This window comes from Portunus trituberculatus, chromosome 26 (genome assembly GCF_017591435.1).
Source record: "Portunus trituberculatus isolate SZX2019 chromosome 26, ASM1759143v1, whole genome shotgun sequence".
Taxonomy (NCBI): Eukaryota; Metazoa; Arthropoda; class Malacostraca; order Decapoda; family Portunidae; genus Portunus; species Portunus trituberculatus.
This window is the reverse complement of record NC_059280.1, coordinates 5,424,630-5,443,136: the sequence shown is the minus strand read 5'-3', so window position 1 is coordinate 5,443,136 and position 18,507 is coordinate 5,424,630. Positions and strand designations below refer to the sequence as shown.

Below are 18,507 nucleotides of genomic sequence, written 5' to 3'. Positions count from 1 at the left end.
CATGTCACCATGATACTCAAGTTCTAGGTGGTTACACCAAAGATGCACTTGGGTGGTGATATGGCCCCTAATATGCCCACCACTAAAAGTAAAATTGCATGTGCCACTAATGGGTGGAAGCTTAACAACCCTTCCCACATATGCTCTTCAAGTATGCCTACAGGTGCTATAGGCCATAATATATAAAAAAAAAAAACCAGGGTTGTGTATAAGATGCTTACAGGAGAGGTTAGATAAGGCTTGTTAGGTTAGGTGAGTTGGGGTAGGATGGGGTGAGGTACTGTGCATTTCATTCCTATGTTACCACCACCACCACCACCACCACCACCACCACCACCACCACCACCACCACCGCCTCCACCACCTCCACCTCCTCCTCCTCCTCCTCCTCCTCCTCCTCCTCCTCCTCCTCCTCCTCCTCCTCCTCCTCCTCCTCCTCCTCCTCCTCCTCCTCCTCCTCCAGGCTGTGTATAAGATACCTACAGAGAAGGTTAGGTTAGGCTAGATTAAGTAAAGTTTGGCTATGTGAGGTGAGGTGAGGTGAGGTTGTGCATTATATTCCTTATGCAAGAGTTAACCAGTACTATCAATCATTCATACTTTTCTCTGGCACTCTGCCTGCTTGCTTCTGCATATCCACCTTCCTGTGACTTGACTTCATTTAAGAGGGAGGTCTCAAGACATTTATCCCTTTCTTTTGGCTAACTATTGGACCTGCAAGGAGACTGACTACTAAGTGGGCTTTTTATATTGTTATTTTTTGTCCTTGGAAAAAGAAAAATGTTACACCACCACCAGCACTTTTCCCAGGCTGTGTACAAGATGCCTACAGATAAGTTAGGTGAGGTGAGGTGAGATACTGTGCATTATACCACCACCACCACCACCTTCCCCAAGCTATGTACAAAATGCCTACAGAGAAATTAGGTGAGGTGGGGTAAGGTGCTGTTCATTATATTCCTATTACCACTACCACCACTACCTTCCCCAGGCTGTGTACAAGATGCCAACTGAGAGCGACGACACCACCAAGAGTGTGGCATTGGCTCTGCAGCGAGTGTTCCATGAGCTGCAGACCAGTGACCGGCCTGTTGGCACCAAGAAGCTCACCAAGTCCTTCGGCTGGGAGACACTGGACTCCTTCATGCAGCACGATGCCCAGGAGTTCCTTAGAGTGGTAGGTTACATAGATTTAATGTGTTTGTTCACCACCATGGTTGTCTGCTGGTCACCCAGCCAGCCTTCCTCATTACAAAGCGCTCAGAGCTTATAGACCGATCTTCAGGTAGGACTGAGACCACAACACACCACACACACTGGGAAAGTGAGGCCACAACCCCTCGAGTTACATCCCATACCTATTTACTGCTAGGTGAACAGGGGCCACACATTCAGAGGCTTGCTCATTTGTCTCGCCGCTCTTTCCAAGATTTGAACACGGACCCTCTCAGTTATGAGCCGAGCTTGCCAACCACTACACTACAGTGTGTGTGTGTGTGTGTAGATGAAGTAAAGGAAGGAAAGATAAAGAAGTAAAGTTGCTGTAGATGTTTTGGCCAGATGCCAGAAGTTTTTTAGGGAATTGAATTTTGAAAGATTTTGGCACTTTTGATTAATGAAGAAGTGGTTGGCAAGTTGAAGACAGCCTTGCCATGATTCTGGGATAAATATAATGCATGGGACTCGGATAATGAAAGGCTCACATACCTTTTGTGGGCAACCTCTCTATCATGTATAGTGCAAGAACAGCCTGTGTCAACCACTTCAGTACCATTACACGGTTTGAGATTCATTCCGCTTACTATTTAGTGATTTTATACAGCTTCAGACACTCATTTGGGTTATTAACCCTTTCACTACGGTGACACCTATGTGGGCGTCATAAAGCCCCTGTAGAAAATACGGTGATGCCTATGTAGACGTCATATTTTTTTCTGAGCTTTCTTCAGTTCAGTTGTCCCGTATAGTGAGTTGGATACCAACTACACATGCCGTATGCTGTCCTTGAAATCCTAGTGCTCCTCCCACCATCCTTGTCTCCACCAATCACTAAAGATAAGCTACATGCATCCTGCCTTGTGTCTAAAATTCCCCAATGGCATAGACTGTTCCCATCTCTCTCTCTCTCTCTCTCTCTCTCTCTCTCTCTCTCTCTCTCTCTCTCTCTCTCTCTCTCTCTCTCTCTCTCTCTCTCTCTCTCTCTCTCTCTGAAGAGAGAAGCGTCCACTTTCCTCTTCGAAGGCAATATAGTGACTAAAAAAAAGCAGCATAATACACAAAGACGACAAGTATGACGAGCTTGCACAAGTTTCCCACGCTCGGGCGCGCTGCACTACCACCCGTATATCATACAGGTGGGCTTTTTTAACATCCGGCGCGAAGGGGTTTATATATTGAAGACTGGCCATTAATCTTCCAACTTCCATAGACCCTTCCTAACATCAAAAATGTTTGGAAGGTTTAGGTTGAGAAAAAGAGTGAGGAATGTATGCACTCAGCACACAGAACCATACAAAACAATACTCTGACATGGAACCATACAAAACATTACTCTCTGACATGGAACCATACAAAAACACTACTCTCTGACACAGAACCATACAAAACACTACTCTGACATGGAACCATACAAAACATTACTCTCTGACATGGAACCATACAAAACACTACTCTGACATGGAACCAAACAAAAACACTTCTTTCTTGTAGTAGTTGTATCATTGAAGGTGTATTTGGTGGCCCAAGGTCCCTACATGTGATATAATTAGTGTTTATGTTGCAGTTATCTTTGTGTAGTGGTCAGTGATTGTGTTTCCATGTAGCTGCAGTGGTATAGTGTTAATGTAACTCTCAGTCCTAACCATTTGGTGAAACTCCACAGCTCCTGGACAAACTAGAAACCAAGATGAAAGGGACGTGTGTGGAGGGCGTCATTCCCAGGCTGTTTGAGGGCAAGACAGTGGTAAGTGTGCTCGGCTGAGAGACAAAGTGTGTGTGTGTGTGTGTGGGTGTGAGAGATCAAGAGTGAGTGTGTGTGGGTGTGTGTGAAATTAGACCTGTGAAGGGTGTCATTCTTAGGCTGTTCGAGGGCAAGACAGTGGTAAGTGTGTCCGGCTGTGAGACAAAGTGTGTGTGGGTGTGTGTGTGTACCTTTGAAATTTGACCTCATGAGTTTGTTCAGTATATTTCATCTTGGCAACCTTGTAACCTTGACATTTTTACTGAAACATCTATGTGTGTGTGTGTGTGTGTGAGAGAGAGAGAGAGAGAGAGAGAGAGGAGGGAAGTAGATATGCAGATTACTCTTATGTGTGAGTGTGTTTTCTCTCTCTCTCTCTCTCTCTCTCTCTCTCTCTCTCTCTCTCTCTCTCTCTCTCTCTCTCTCTCTCTCTCTCTCTCTCTCTCTCTCAGTGTTGCTCAAGGAAGTGGTGTCTCTACACTGACACTGACTGCCTCTGTTCTTCTCCCACAGTCTTACTTCAAGTGTAAACATGTTGACTACACTTCGTCCAGGACTGAGACCTTCTATGACATTCAGCTCAACATCAAGGGCAAGAAAGACAGTGAGTATTGCTCTGTCTGACTGTGTGTGTGTGTGTGTGTGTGTGTGTGTGTGTGTGTGTGTGTGTGTATTTACCTAGTTGTATTTACCTAGTTGTAGTTTTACAGGGCCTGGGCTTTATGCTCGTGTGGCCCCGTCTCCATATCTACACTTATCCAATCTTACTTTAAAAGTGTGCACACTCGTTGCAGACACTACTTCTTCATCTAAACTGTTCCACGTCTCAATACATCTCTGCGGGAAACTATATTTTTTAATATCTCTCAGACATCTTCCCTTTCTCAGCTTTTTACTATGCGATCTTGTGCTTGGTGTCATATTCTTCTCTCAGGATCAGTTTCTCATTATCCACTTGGTCCATTCCGTTGATCAATTTATAGACTTGTATCAGGTCTCCTCTCTCCTTCTTTGTTCCAAGGTTGGTAGATCCATAGCCTTTAGTCTCTCCTCATATGTCATCCCTTCAAGTTCTGGGACCATTCTTGTAGCCATTTTTTGTAGCCTCTCCAATTTCCTTATGTGTTTCTTTTATGAGGGGTCCACACTACTCCTGCATATTCCAATCTGGGTCTTATTATAGTATTTATCAATTTCTTCATCATTTCTTTGTCCATGTAGTGAAATGCTACTCCAATATTCCTCAGCAAATTATATGTTTCTCTAAAAATTCTATCAATATGGCTTACTGGTTGATTGTTTTCTTCCATCGTCACTCCTAAGTCCTTTTCCTTTTGACTTTCTCCAGTTCTACTCCATCTCCCATCTTATAGATTCCCACAGGTCGTCTTTCACTCTTTCCCATTTCCATGACATGGCTTTTGTTCACATTGAATTCCATTTCCCACTTCTTACTCCATTCCCAGATCTTATTTAGGTCTTCTTGCAGTATTTCACAATCCTCCTTTTGCTTTATAACTCTGCACAGTTTCGTATCATCCATAAACAAATTTATGTAGCTGTTCACTCCTTCTGGCATGTCGTTAATATAAATGAGGAAAAGTACTGGTGCCAATACTGACCCCTGTGGCACTCCGCTTTCTACTGCTCTCCACTTGGACTTCATATCTTTAACTACCGTCCTTATTTCTCTCCCCCTCAAATAATTTTCTATCCATCTCAATGTGCTTCCTTTTAAGCCACCCTTCTCCTCTAACTTCCACAGTAATCTTGCGTGTGGCACTTTGTCAAACGCCTTTTTTAAATCCAAATAGATGCAGTCAACCCATCCTCTCTCTCTTGTACTCTATCAACTATTCTAGAATAGAAACTCAATAAATTAGTTACACAAGACCATCCTTTTCTAAAACCAAATTGGCTATTTGATATTAATTTGTTGTCTTCAAGGAACTCGATCCATTGTTTCTTTATTATTCTTTCACACATCTTGCATATTACACTAGTTAGTGATACCGGTCTGTAATTTAAAGGTTCTTCTTTCCTTCCGCTCTTATATATGGGAACCACCTCAGCTCTTTTCCATTCTACTGGCACTGTTCCATTTTCTATTGAGCATTTTATGATGTTGTATATAGGACTTGCTAGTTCTTCCCTACATTCTTTCAGTATTCTGCCTGAGACTTCATCCAGTCCCATTGCCTTCTCTTCATCCAGTTCCTTCATTAACTCTTTTATTTCAAGCTTGGTTACTTTAATCTCTTTCATATAGATTGTCTCTCCATTACCCTGTGGCCTCTCAAATTTGGATTCTTTAGTAAAGACCTCCTGGAATTTTTTATTTAATAGTTCTGCCATACTTTTGGGTCTTCCACCATCCCGTTCTCTCCTTTTAACCTTTCTATTGTTTCTTTTTGCCTAATTTTTCCATTTATGAATCTATAGAACAATTTTGGTTGCTCCTTACATTTTTCGACAATATCTTTTTCGAAGTTCTTTTCCTCTTCCTTCCTCACCTTAACATATTCATTTCTCGCTGCCTTGAAGTTTTCCTTGTTTGTTGGATTCTTATTTCTCCTCCACCTTTTCCATGCATGTGTGTGTGTGTGTGTGTGTGTATATATAATTTTGAGCATATAGCCAATTTACTGCATTCATTTCAAGAATACTTGAGTTTTTTCCTGACCTAACCTAACCTAGTCTTTTTCCTGTAGTGTAGAGTTTAATCTATCAATTGTACTGAATTAAGTCATATTGTCACAGTACTTAATGAACACTACATTCATTTCTAGTGTCTATTTAATATTCTTAGAGTTTTTACTTGTTTTATAGTCAATATTTAGCTGGCTTGCCTAGTTAATCTGTAATTTACTTTGGCTTTCCTGGTGTGTTCTGTGTTAGGCAGTGCTAAGCTTCCACACTGCATTAACCCCTTCAGTCCTTCAATACTGGGATGCATTTTTACCTTGAGTTTTGGGTGTGATTAAACATTATTTACATTGAAGGATCTGTGGAGGTCAGAAGATTAATGGCCAGAGTCTTCACTATTTCAATCTCCACATAAGTTTCTGAAGCTGTATAAACTCACCAAATAGTAAGGCAAATAAATAATGGAAACATGTCCTGGCACTGAAGAGATTAAGTGCTAGTTTACTATGAGCTTTCCTGCTGATAATCTCTCAATAAGTTAGCTTTGTAATATTGTCAGTACATGAAAACACTGAAGGTCTGAAGGGTGAGGAAATAAGACAAACGGTGCAAAAAATGATATTCCCAATAGGGGCTATAACAAGGAGGACATGGGCAAAGTTCAGGGGTTATAACAAAGACATGGGCAAAGTTTGGGGGTTATAACAAGGACATGGGCAAAGTTTGGGAGTTATAACAAGGACATGGGCAAAGTTCAGGGGTTATAACAAGAACATGGGCAAAGTTTAGGGATTGTAACAAGGACATGGGCAAAGTTTTGGGATTGTAACAAGGACATGGGCAAAGTTTTGGGATTGTAACAAGGACATGGGCAAAGTTTAGGGATTGTAACAAGGACATGGGCAAAGTTCAGGGGTTATAACAAGAACATGGGCAAAGTTTAGGGATTGTAACAAGGACATGGGCAAAGTTTAGGGATTGTAACAAGGACATGGGCAAAGTTTAGGGATTGTAACAAGGACATGGGCAAAGTTTAGGGATTGTAACAAGGACATGGGCAAAGTTTAGGGATTGTAACAAGGACATGGGCAAAGTTTAGGGATTGTAACAAGGACATGGGCAAAGTTTAGGGATTGTAACAAGGACATGGGCAAAGTTTAGGGATTGTAACAAGGACATGGGCAAAGTTCAGGGGTTATAACAAGAACATGGGCAAAGTTTAGGGATTGTAACAAGGACATGGGCAAAGTTTAGGATTGTAACAAGGACATGGGCAAAGTTCAGGGTTATAACAAGAACATGGGCAAAGTTTAGGGATTGTAACAAGGACATGGGCAAAGTTTAGGATTGTAACAAGGACATGGGCAAAGTTCAGGGGTTATAACAAGAACATGGGCAAAGTTTAGGGATTGTAACAAGGACATGGGCAAAGTTTAGGGATTGTAACAAGGACATGGGCAAAGTTCAGGGGTTATAACAAGAACATGGGCAAAGTTTAGGGATTGTAACAAGGACATGGGCAAAGTTTAGGATTGTAACAAGGACATGGGCAAAGTTTAGGGATTGTAACAAGGACATGGGCAAAGTTTTGGGATTGTAACAAGGACATGGGCAAAGTTTAGGGATTGTAACAAGGACATGGGCAAAGTTTAGGGATTGTAACAAGGACATGGGCAAAGTTTAGGGATTGTAACAAGGACATGGGCAAAGTTTAGGGATTGTAACAAGGACATGGGCAAAGTTTAGGGATTGTAACAAGGACATGGGCAAAGTTTAGGGATTGTAACAAGGACATGGGCAAAGTTCAGGGGTTATAACAAGAACATGGGCAAAGTTTAGGGATTGTAACAAGGACATGGGCAAAGTTTAGGGATTGTAACAAGGACATGGGCAAAGTTTAGGGATTGTAACAAGGACATGGGCAAAGTTTTGGGATTGTAACAAGGACATGGGCAAAGTTTAGGGATTGTAACAAGGACATGGGCAAAGTTTAGGGATTGTAACAAGGACATGGGCAAAGTTTAGGGATTGTAACAAGGACATGGGCAAAGTTTTGGGATTGTAACAAGGACATGGGCAAAGTTTAGGGATTGTAACAAGGACATGGGCAAAGTTTAGGGATTGTAACAAGGACATGGGCAAAGTTTAGGGATTGTAACAAGGACATGGGCAAAGTTTTGGGATTGTAACAAGGACATGGGCAAAGTTTAGGGATTGTAACAAGGACATAGGCAAAGTTCTTAGGATCAGTAGCATGGATAGAACCAGAAATAATGGGTTTAAGCTTGAGAAATTCAGGTTTAGGAAAGAAGCGGTGAGGAAGTAGTTCTCTAACGGAGTGGTTGATGAACAGAATGGACACAGTAATCATGTAAGTGCTAAGTCAATAGTGGGATAGTGCTAAGTCAATTGTAGAATAAGATAATACAACTTTACAGATGGGGATGATGGATTGAATCAAGTCGCATTGTTCATATAGGAAGTGTCACATGTAAACTGATTAGCCTCTTGCAACTTCCCTCATTGTATTATATTCTTGTGTTGAGGAATGCTTTGTTTTCACCACTATCAGTATTTGCTGCAGCCACAGAGAGGGTTGTTTAGCTTCTCAAAGAGCGCTTCTCCTGGTGACTGCTGATAATGGAGAAATATTATTGTATCACTACATTCATAACTCCTGTGAAAACCTTTGTCACTTCAGAGCTTTTGGAAGGAAGTGGAGGATCTCAGCAGTGTTTTTCTTTTTTTTTTTTTTTTTTTTTTACATTACAAGGGCACTGGCCAAGGGCAAACAAAGTGTTGGAAAAAAAAAAATCCCGCTGGTTGCCAGGCCCTGTTAAGAAGAAAGTAGAAAGAGAAAAAACAAAAAAAATCTAAAAGGAGGGTCCAGTTAACGTAAGAGGTGTCTTGACACTCCTCTTTTGAAAGAGTTTAAGTCATAGGCAGGTGGAAATACAGACACAGGTAGAGAGTTCCAGAGTTTACCAGTGTAGGGAATGAAGGAGTGAAGATACTGGTTAACTCTTGCATTAGGAAGATGGACAGAATAGGGATGAGAAGAAGTAGAGAGTCTTGTGCAGCGAGGCCGCAGGAGGGGGAAGGCATGCAGTTAGCAAGTTCAGAAGAGCAGACAGCATGAAAACAGCGGTAGAAGACAGATAAAGATGCAACATTGCGGCGGTGACTTAAAGAATCAAGACAGTCAGTTAGAGGAGAAGAGTTGATAAGACGAAAAGCTTTAGATTCCACCTTGTTTAGTAAAGCTGTGTGTGGATCCCCAGACATGAGAGCCATACTCCATACACGGGCGGATAAGGCCCTTGTACAGAGCAAGCAGCTGGGAGGGAGAGAAAATGGACGAAGACGCCATAGGACACCTAACTTCTTGGAAGCTGATTTAGCAAGAGTAGAGATGTGAAATTTCCAGTTTAGATTTTTAGTGAAGGATAGACCGAGTGTGTTTAATGTAGAGGAGAGGGAAGTTGAGTGTTATTGAAGAAGAGAGGATAGTTGTCTGGAAGGTTATGTCGAGTAGATAGTTGTAGAAATTGAGTTTTTGAGGCATTGAACAAAACCAGGTTTTCTCTGCCCCAATCAGAAACAAGTGAAAGATCAGAAGTTAGGCGTCCCATAGCATCTCGCCTTGAGTCATTTAATTGTTGTTGGGTTGGGCGTCTGTTGAACGCTGTTGAATAATGCAGGGTGGTATCATCAGCATAGGAGTGGATAGGGCATTGAGTCAGATTTAGGAGATCATTGATGAATAATAGAAAGAGAGTGGGTGATAGGACAGAACCCTGTGGAACACCACTGTTGATAGTTTTAGGGAAGAACAGTGACCGTCTACTACAGCAGCAATAGAACGATCGGAAAGGAAACTGGAGATGAAGGTACAGAGAGAAGGATAGAATCCGTAGGAGGGTAGTTTAGAAATTAAAGATTTGTGCCAGACTCTATCGAAGGCTTTCGATATGTCAAGGCCGACAGCAAAGGTTTCACCGAAGTCCCTAAAGAGGATGACCAAGATTCAGTTAGGAAAGTAAGAAGATCACCAGTAGATCTGCCTTTACGGAAACCATACTGGCAATCAGAGAGAGGGTTGTGAGCTGATAGATGCCTCATTATCTTCCTATTAAGGATAGACTCAAAGGCTTTAGAAAGGCAGGAAATCAAAGCTATAGGGCGGTAGTTAGAAGGATTGGAGTGGTCACCTTTTTTAGGGACAGGTTGAATGTGAGCAAACTTCCAGCAAGAAGGATAAATAGAAGTAGAGAGACACAGATGAAAGAGTTTGACCAGGCAGTGAGTCTGGTCAATAATGTAGAGGAATTTGTTAATCTGTTGCTAGAATCATGAAAACACCCATAAAGTTTATTCTGTCACTTAATTTGAACATTTTGATAGTAGTGGAGGTTCTCAAGAGTGCTTCTCTGGTTAATAATGTATAGGAATCTGTTAACCTGTCTCTAGAACCATAAAAACACCTTTAAAATTCAATCTGTCACTTAATTTGAATTTTTTGATAGTAGTGGAGGTTCACAAGAGTGTTTTTCTGGTTAATAAGGTATAAGAATCTGTTAACCTGTCTCTAGAACTAAAACAACACCCTTAAACCTCTCATCACTTGAAGTAGAGTGTTTGGAAAGCAGTGCACATGTTTTAGAGTACAGACAAGCCACTCACTCCCTTCCTCTTGCAGTTTACGAGTCATTCAAGGACTACATCAGCGTGGAGACCCTGGAGGGGGACAACAAGTATGATGCCGGGGAACATGGGCTGCAGGAGGCTGAGAAGGGCGTCATCTTTCAGAGCTTTCCACCTGTGCTGCACCTCCACCTGATGCGCTTTCAGTACGACCCTATCACGGACTCCAATGTCAAGATTAACGACAGGTGGGCCAGGAGGTGGTGGTGGTGGTGGTAGTGGTAGTTTGTAGTGTAAGAGGGCAGTGAAAATGAAGAGGCCGTCTGATCTGCCAGTTCCTAAAGAGAGTTTAATCCCTTCAGTACTGGGACACATTTTTACCTTGAGTTTTGTGTACCATTAGACCATTTTATTGACTTGAGCAAAGGTCTATGGAGGGCACAAGATAAATGGCCACACTTTTCACTATTTTAAGCCCCAACATAAGTTTGTGGAGCTGTAGAAAGTCACCAAATAGTCACCAGAATGAATAGGGAAATGTGTCCTGGTAGTGAAGGGTTTTAAAAAGAATCAGGTAAAATTTGAAGATAAACGTATTGAAGCGTTCCTCCTGAAAGAGTGAGTCACAGGAAAGAGGAAATGCAACAGCAGACACTGAGATCCAGAGTGTGCCAGGGAAACTAGTGAATGATAAAGAATACTATTTAAGTCATGCATTAGGCAGATGGACAGATTAGTGGTGATAGACTGATTAACTCTTGGATTTGAGATAGACAGAGTAGGGGTGAGAAGAAGTATAGTGTCATGCAGTGAGACCACAATTGGAGGGGAGGCATACAGTAAGCAAGATCAGAAGAGCCATTAGGGAGAAAATAAGGAGAATATAGCAAGAGGTGCAGTATTCCAGCAATGAGAGGGAGGCTGAAGGTAGTCAGTTTATTTATTTTTTATGTAAGGGAAATCTGGCCAAGGACAACAATAAACAATTAAACACAAAGGCCCTCTTAATGCCAGTCCCCAAACAGGTCTGAGAGAGTTAGCCAAAAGAATGGGGTAAATATCTTGAAACCTTCCTACTAAATGAGTTCAGGTCATAGGAAGACAGAAACACAAAAGTAGGCAGAGAGTTCCAGAGTTTACCAGGGAATGGTGTGATTGAGAGTACTGATTAACTCTTGCATTATGTAGAAAGTTGGACAATCATCTTAAAACCTTCCTCTTAAATGAGTTCAGGTCATAGGAAGACGGAAACACAGAAGTAGGAATTGAGTTCCAGAGTGTGCCAGAGAAAGGAATGAATGATTGAGAGTACTGGTTAACTCCTGCATTAAGTAGAAAAGTTTACAATGATCTTGAAACCTTCCTCCTAAATGAGTTGAGGTCATAGGAAGACAGAAACACAGAAGCAGGCAGGGAGTTCATAATTGTAACTCACTGCAATATCTCAACCTTTTAATTCCTATCCAATATAACCACCATGTCACCTTTCCAGCCATCACAACCTCTCTCAATCTCCACAGATATGAATTTCCTGAGAAGCTAAACATGGACCAGTTCTTACAGAAGCCAGACACCACCCCGGCCACCTACATCCTCCATGCAGTACTAGTGCACTCCGGCGACAACCACGGTGGCCACTATGTTGTCTTCATCAACCCTAAAGGAGATGGACGGGTGAGTCATCTGGCCACTGATACCCCCCTGTTTCTCTTTTCTACTTATGTATACTGTGAGTCAGGAAGTTGGAGGAGGGACAGAGGTGAGGCAGTGTGTGTTGTGTGGCCTTGCTGTGGTGTCAAAGGAGGTGCAGGGTAGGGAGCAATCTCATTGTGAAGGGGCAGAGGTGAGCCAGTGTGTGCTGTGTGGCCTTGCTGTGATGTCAAAGGAGGTGCAGGATAGGGAGCAGTCTCATTGTGAAGGGGCAGAGGTGAGCCAGTGTGTTGTGTGGCCTTGCTGTGATGTCAGAGGAGGTGCAGGGTAGGAAGCAGTCTCAGTGTGAAGGGGATGGATTGACTCAGTTTTTCCTGTCTTCCTTCTTTCCATGTGTTTCCTCTGTTGTCTTAGCAGTATTTTGTGTCAACCTGGTCCTCTGTGTGTGTGTGTTGTGTGTATACTGAAATGCTTAGCCCTCACCATTCCCTGGATTACCTCTTATGCATTAAAAAAAAAGAAAGACAACAAAACAACAACAACAACAAGACACACCTTCCATATTAGCAAAACTTGGACAATTCTTTTCGGTTAAGATCTTTCTTATGCATTAAAAAAAAAGACAATAACAACAACAACAGCAACACACACACACACACACACACACACACACACACACACACACACACACACACACATACACACACCTTCCACATTAGTGAAAATTGGATGATTTTTTTTGGTTAGGTCAGATCATGTCTTTCTTGTTCATAAATCGACAAAATGACATTAGTGGATGAGTTGAGCCAAGGTTAAGTTTGCTTAGGTTAACTTAGTCCTTTTTTTTTTTTTTCTTCTTATTTGATTTTATTTACTGTTTTTAGGTCAGTTTTATGTTGGGTTAGGTTAGGTTAGGCTTGGTTGGGGGTTTAGCTTGCTTTATTTTGGTACAGTTTAGTGCTGCTCTACCACCACAACCACCAACACCAACACCAATACCACCAACACCACCACCACCACCACCAACAACAACAACAACAACAACAACAACAACAACAACAACAACAACAACATCATCAAAACGTCCATCAGTGGTGCATTTAGACAATATACAATAACGTTAGGTTATGCTGGCTTTATTTCATTGCCACACCACTAACACCACCAACACCTCTGACAGTGGTGTAAGTTTGACGACGATGTGGTATCGCGGTGTTCGAAGATGGAGGCTATTCACTACAATTTCGGTGGGCATGAGGACGACCTTAGCTTGACGGTGAAGCACTGCACCAACGCCTACATGCTGGTGTACATCCGGGAGTCCTGCCTGCGCACCATCCTGCAGCCGGTGACAGAGAAGGACATCCCACAGGAGCTCATCGACCGCTTGTACGAGGAGAAGAGAGTCGAGTTGATCAGGAGGAAGGAGAGAACAGAGGCACATCTTTACATGAGTGTCCAGGTGGGAGTCTGTGTGTGTGTGTGTGTGTGTGTGTGTGTGTGTGTGTGTGTGTGTGTGTGTGTGTGTCTTGAGTGAGTGTGTCTGTGGCCTTGTGAGTGTGTGTTGAGTGTGTCTGTGGCCTTGTGAGTGTGTGCTGAGTGTGTCTGGCCTTGTGAGTGTGTGTTGAGTGTGTCTGTGGCCTTGTGAGTGTGTGTTGAGTGTGTCTGTGGCCTTGTGAGTGTGTGTTGAGTGTGTCTGTGGCCTTGTGTGGATTTTGTCTCCTCCTCTCTCCTCTCATCTATCACTGGAATTCTGACCTTTGAGAGCACCATTTAAGACTGCATTAACATCTTGTCTCAAAAGTGGTGTTGATTTTGTCTCCTCTCCTCTCCTCTCCTCTCCTCTCCTCTCCCTCTCCTCTCCTCTCCTCTCTTCTTCTTTCCTCTCCTCTCCTCTCCTCTCCTCTCCTCTCCTCTCCTCTCCTCTCTTCTTTCCTCTCCTCTTGTCTTGTCTTGTCTTGTCTTGTCTTGTCTTCCATTAGAGCCTTTGAAAACGCCAATAACTTCCATTGAAGCCTTCAAAAACTTCCATTAGAGCCTTTGAAAACCAGTAATTTCCTTTAGATCCTTTAAAAACTTCAATAACTTCCATTAATGCCTTCAGAAACTTCAATAATTTCCATTAGAATCTTTGGAAACTTGAATAACTTCCATTAGAGCTTTTGAAAACATCTGCAGTTTTCTTTAGAGCCTTCAAAAACTCCATTCACATCCATTAGTCTTTGAAAACTCAAATAACTTCCATTAGAGCCTTCAGAAACTTTAATAACTTCCATTAGATCCTTTAAAACTCTAATAACTTCCATTAGAGGCTTCAAAATTACAATAACTTCTATTAGAGGTTTCAAAACTTCAATAACTTCCATTAGAGCATTCAGAAACTCCAATAACTTCCATTAGAGGCTTCAAAACTTCAATAACTTCCATTAGAGCCTTCAAAACTCCACTAACTTCCATTAGAGGCTTCAAAACTTCATTAACTTCCATTAGAGCCTTCAGAAACTGTAATAACTTCCATTACAGCCTTGAAAAACTCCAATAACTTCTATTAGAGTCTTCAAAAACTCCAATAACTTCCATTAGAGGCTTCAAAGTTCCAATAACTTCCATTAGAGGCTTCAAAACTTTAATAACTTCCATCAGAGCCTTCAGAAACTTCAATAACTTCCATTAGAGCCTTCAAAACTTCAAAAACTTCCATTAGAGGCTTCAAAAACTCCAATAACTTCCATTAGAGCCTTCAAAAGCCTTAATAACTTCCATTACAGCCTTCAAAACTCCAGTAACTTCCATTAGAGCCTTCAAAACTCCAATAACTTCCATTAGAGCCTTCAAAAACTCCAATAACTTCCATTAGAGCCTTCAAAAACTCCAATAACTTCCATTAGAGCCTTCAAAAACTCCAATAACTTCCATTAGAGCTTTCAAAACTCCAATAACTTCTATTAGAATCTTCAAAACTCCAATAACTTCCATTAGAGGCTTCAAAACTCCAATAACTTCCATTAGAGCCTTAAAAATCCAATAACTTCTATTAGAGCCTTCAAAAACTCCAATAACTTCTATTAGAGCCTTAAAAACTCCAATAACTTCTATTAGAGCCTTCAGAAACTCCACTAACTTCCATTAGGGCCTTCAAAACTCCCAAAATTATAAGAACTCCAGTAACTTTGATGGCGACATTGAATAATTACCAAGAAAAATTAAATACTTGAAAATTACTTGTAGATTCGCTCCTACACAGCGTCAACTTTCCAGCTCTCACTGTTGTGCCTCTCCCTATCAGGTCATTTTGGAGGATGCCTTCTTGGGTCACCAGGGGAATGATCTCTATGACCCCGACAAGGCCAGATATCACATGTTCCGGGTCAAGAAGAACGCCACACTGCAAGACTTCATGGAGCAGGTTGCCGAGAGCCTTGTGAGTGTTGTGACCTGCTTGTCTTGTAATGCTTCACTGGCTGATACACTGCTAACCTGCCTGTCTTCCTGTGTGTGTGTGTGTGTGTGTGTGTTTTACTGTTTGATCTGCTGCAGTCTCTGACGAGACAGCCAGACGTTACCCTACGGAGCGAGCTCAGAGCTCATTATTTCCGATCTTCGGATAGGCCTGAGACCAGGCACACACCACACACCGGGACAACAAGGTCATAACTCCTCGATTTACATCCTGTACCTACTCACTGCTAGGTGAACAGGGGCTACACGTGAAAGGAGACACCCAAATATCTCCACCCGGCCGGGGAATCGAACCCCGGTCCTCTGGTGTGTGTGTGTGTGTGTGTGTGTGTGTGTGTGTGTGTGTGTGTGTGTGTGTGTGTGTTTACCTAGATATATTTTACGGGAGGGGAATCTATGCTCGTGCTGTCCCGTCTCTGTATCTCACAGTGCCTAATTTTCTCTTAAAGTCGTGTATAGACTTTGCACGGACCACCTCTCTGTCCAGTCTGTTCCATATACCTATCACTCTATGGGGAAAGCTGTGTGTGTGTGTGTGTATTCACCTAGTTGTATTCACCTAGTTGTAATTTTACAAGGCCTGGGTATCATACTTGTGTGGCCTTGTCTCCATATCTACACACATCCAACTTTCCTTTAAAACTATGCACACTCCTCGCTGATACCACCTCCTCACTCAAACCATTCCACACCTCCACACATCTTTGTGGTAAACTATATTTCTTCACATCCTTCAAGCATATTCCCTTGGCTATCTTTTTACTATGCGATCTTGTAGTTCTGTTTAAGTTTTCCTCTCTCAACATCATTTGCTCATTATCCACTTCATCCAGTCCATTCAACAGTTTATAAACCTGTATTAAATCTCCTCTTTCTCTTCTTTGTTCCAAGGTAAGCAAATTCATTTCTTTTAATCTCTCCTCATAGGTCATTTCTGCCAATTCCGGAACCATTTTTGTTGCCATTCTCTGCAATCTCTCCAACTTCCTTATATGCTTTTTTTATAAGGGGACCAAACCACTCCAGCATATTCCAATCTTGGTCTAATTACCGTACTAATTAATTTCTTCATCATATCTTTATCCATATAATGGAAGGCTAATCCAATATTTTTATCAAATTATACGTTTCTCCAAACATCTTATCAATATGAGCCTCAAACTGCCCATGGTCTTGTATTATCACTCCCAAATCCTTTTCCTTTTCCACCTTTTTCAACACTACTTCTTCACCCATCTTATATGACCCTCTTGGCCGTCTTCCACTCTTCCCCATCTCCATCACATGACTTTTGCTCAGATTAAATTCCATTTGCCACCTCTTGCTCCACTCCCAAATCTTATCCAGATCTGCCTGTAAAATTTCACAATCTTCTTCACTCTTCACACACTACACAACTTCGCATCATCCGCAAACAAATTAATATAACTGTTTACTCCCTCTGGCATGTCATTAATATATACAAGGAAAAGTATTGGTGCCAGCACTGAGCCTTGTGGGACTCCACTCTCCACCACCAACCAGTCTGACTTTGCATCCCTTATTACCGTTCTCATCTCCCTCCATCTCAAGTAGTTTTCCATCCACTTTAACACTTTTCCTCTCAGTCCTCCATAAATCTCTAATTTCCATAACAGTCTCTCGTGAGGTACCTTGTCAAAAGCTTTCTTTAAATCCAAATATACACAGTCCATCCATCCCTTTCTCTCTTGTATTTTGTCAACCACTCTTGAATAAAAGCTCAGTAGATTTGTTACACATGACCTCCCTTTCCTAAAGCCAGATTGATGATCCGATAATAACTTATGATCCTCCAGGAACCGTATCCAATATTTCTTTATCACCCTCTCACAAATCTTACCGACCACACTTGTTAGAGACACAGGTCTATAGTTAAGAGGCTCTTCCTTACTGCCTCCCTTATAAATGGGCACCACTTCAGCTCTTTTCCACTCCACCGGTACTTCCTGTTTCTAATGAGCACCTTATATTATCATATAATGGATCAATCAATTCTTCTCTACACTCCTTCAATAATTTTCCTGAAACTTCATCTGGTCCCATCGCTTTATCATCTTTAAGTTCCTCCAACATTTTATATAACTCCTTTTTAGGTATCTTAATGTCATCCATGTGCACATTTCCTTGTACATTCTGAGGCTTTACAAACATTGTTTCTTCAGTAAATACTTGCTGAAACCTATTATTTAGCAATTCCGCTATATTCTTAGGGTCATCTACTATCCCTTGCTCTCTTTTTAATCTTTCAATGGACTCTCTCTTTTAAGTTTACCATTTATGAACCTGTAAAACAATTTTGGATGTTCCTTACTCTTGTCTACAATATCTTTTTCAAATTTTCTTTCTTCCTCACTCCTTACCCTCACATACTCATTTCTCGCCACTCTATAATTCTCCTTATTTAGTATATTCCTGCTCTTTTCCATCTTTTCCAAGCCACATCTCTCTTTTCCTTAGCCTTAACACAAGTTGCATTAAACCAATCCTTTCTTCCTTCCTCTCTCGGTTTATACTTTGGTACAAATTTCATAACTCCTTCTTTATAATATTTCATAAAAATCTCATATTTCTTTTGCACTTCTCTGATTTGTAACATCTCCCAATCTAATTTTCTGAAATAATTTTTCAAACTTTCTGTGTCCATCTTTCTATAATTCAATCTACCACTCCTGTATGTCTCGTCCTTCCTTCGCTGTGTTGTTGCTATCTGCATTTCCATAACCACATGATCACTCTTTCCCAAAGGACACCTGTATTGTATATCTCCACATAGGTACACTTCTCTTGTTAACACCAAATCCAGTCTAGCCGGTTCATCATCTCCTCTATATCTAGTATTTTCCTTCACCCTCTGTTCCATCATATTTTCCATCATTAGATTAAGAAATCTCTCTCCCCATGCTTCTCTCCAACACCACTTACTAGATTTTCCCAATCCACCTCCTTACAATTAAAATCTCCTACTAGTATCACCTTTCTTTTTCCAGATAATACACTTTCCAAACTCTGTAAAGTATCCTTGATCATATTGTCGTATTCTCTTAATGTCCAAGAATTTGTTTTAGGAGGTAAATAGGTCACCATGATTATTAATTCTTTTCCATCACTTTTTATCCTTATGCTTATCA

At 41.5% G+C, this 18,507-nt stretch overlaps 1 protein-coding gene across 1 annotated transcript in view; it reads left to right on the top strand.

Annotated features, from left to right (window-relative positions):
* Window positions 1-18,507, top strand: part of LOC123509329 (ubiquitin carboxyl-terminal hydrolase 7-like) — an 84,789-nt gene that overhangs the window by 22,565 nt on the left and 43,717 nt on the right. The window contains exons 7-13 of the mRNA XM_045263556.1: window positions 992-1,177; window positions 2,882-2,962; window positions 3,473-3,563; window positions 10,305-10,497; window positions 11,770-11,923; window positions 13,080-13,361; window positions 15,186-15,320. Of these exons, the coding sequence (XP_045119491.1) occupies window positions 992-1,177; window positions 2,882-2,962; window positions 3,473-3,563; window positions 10,305-10,497; window positions 11,770-11,923; window positions 13,080-13,361; window positions 15,186-15,320 (1,122 nt within the window). The remainder of the gene's footprint in view (window positions 1-991; window positions 1,178-2,881; window positions 2,963-3,472; window positions 3,564-10,304; window positions 10,498-11,769; window positions 11,924-13,079; window positions 13,362-15,185; window positions 15,321-18,507) is intronic.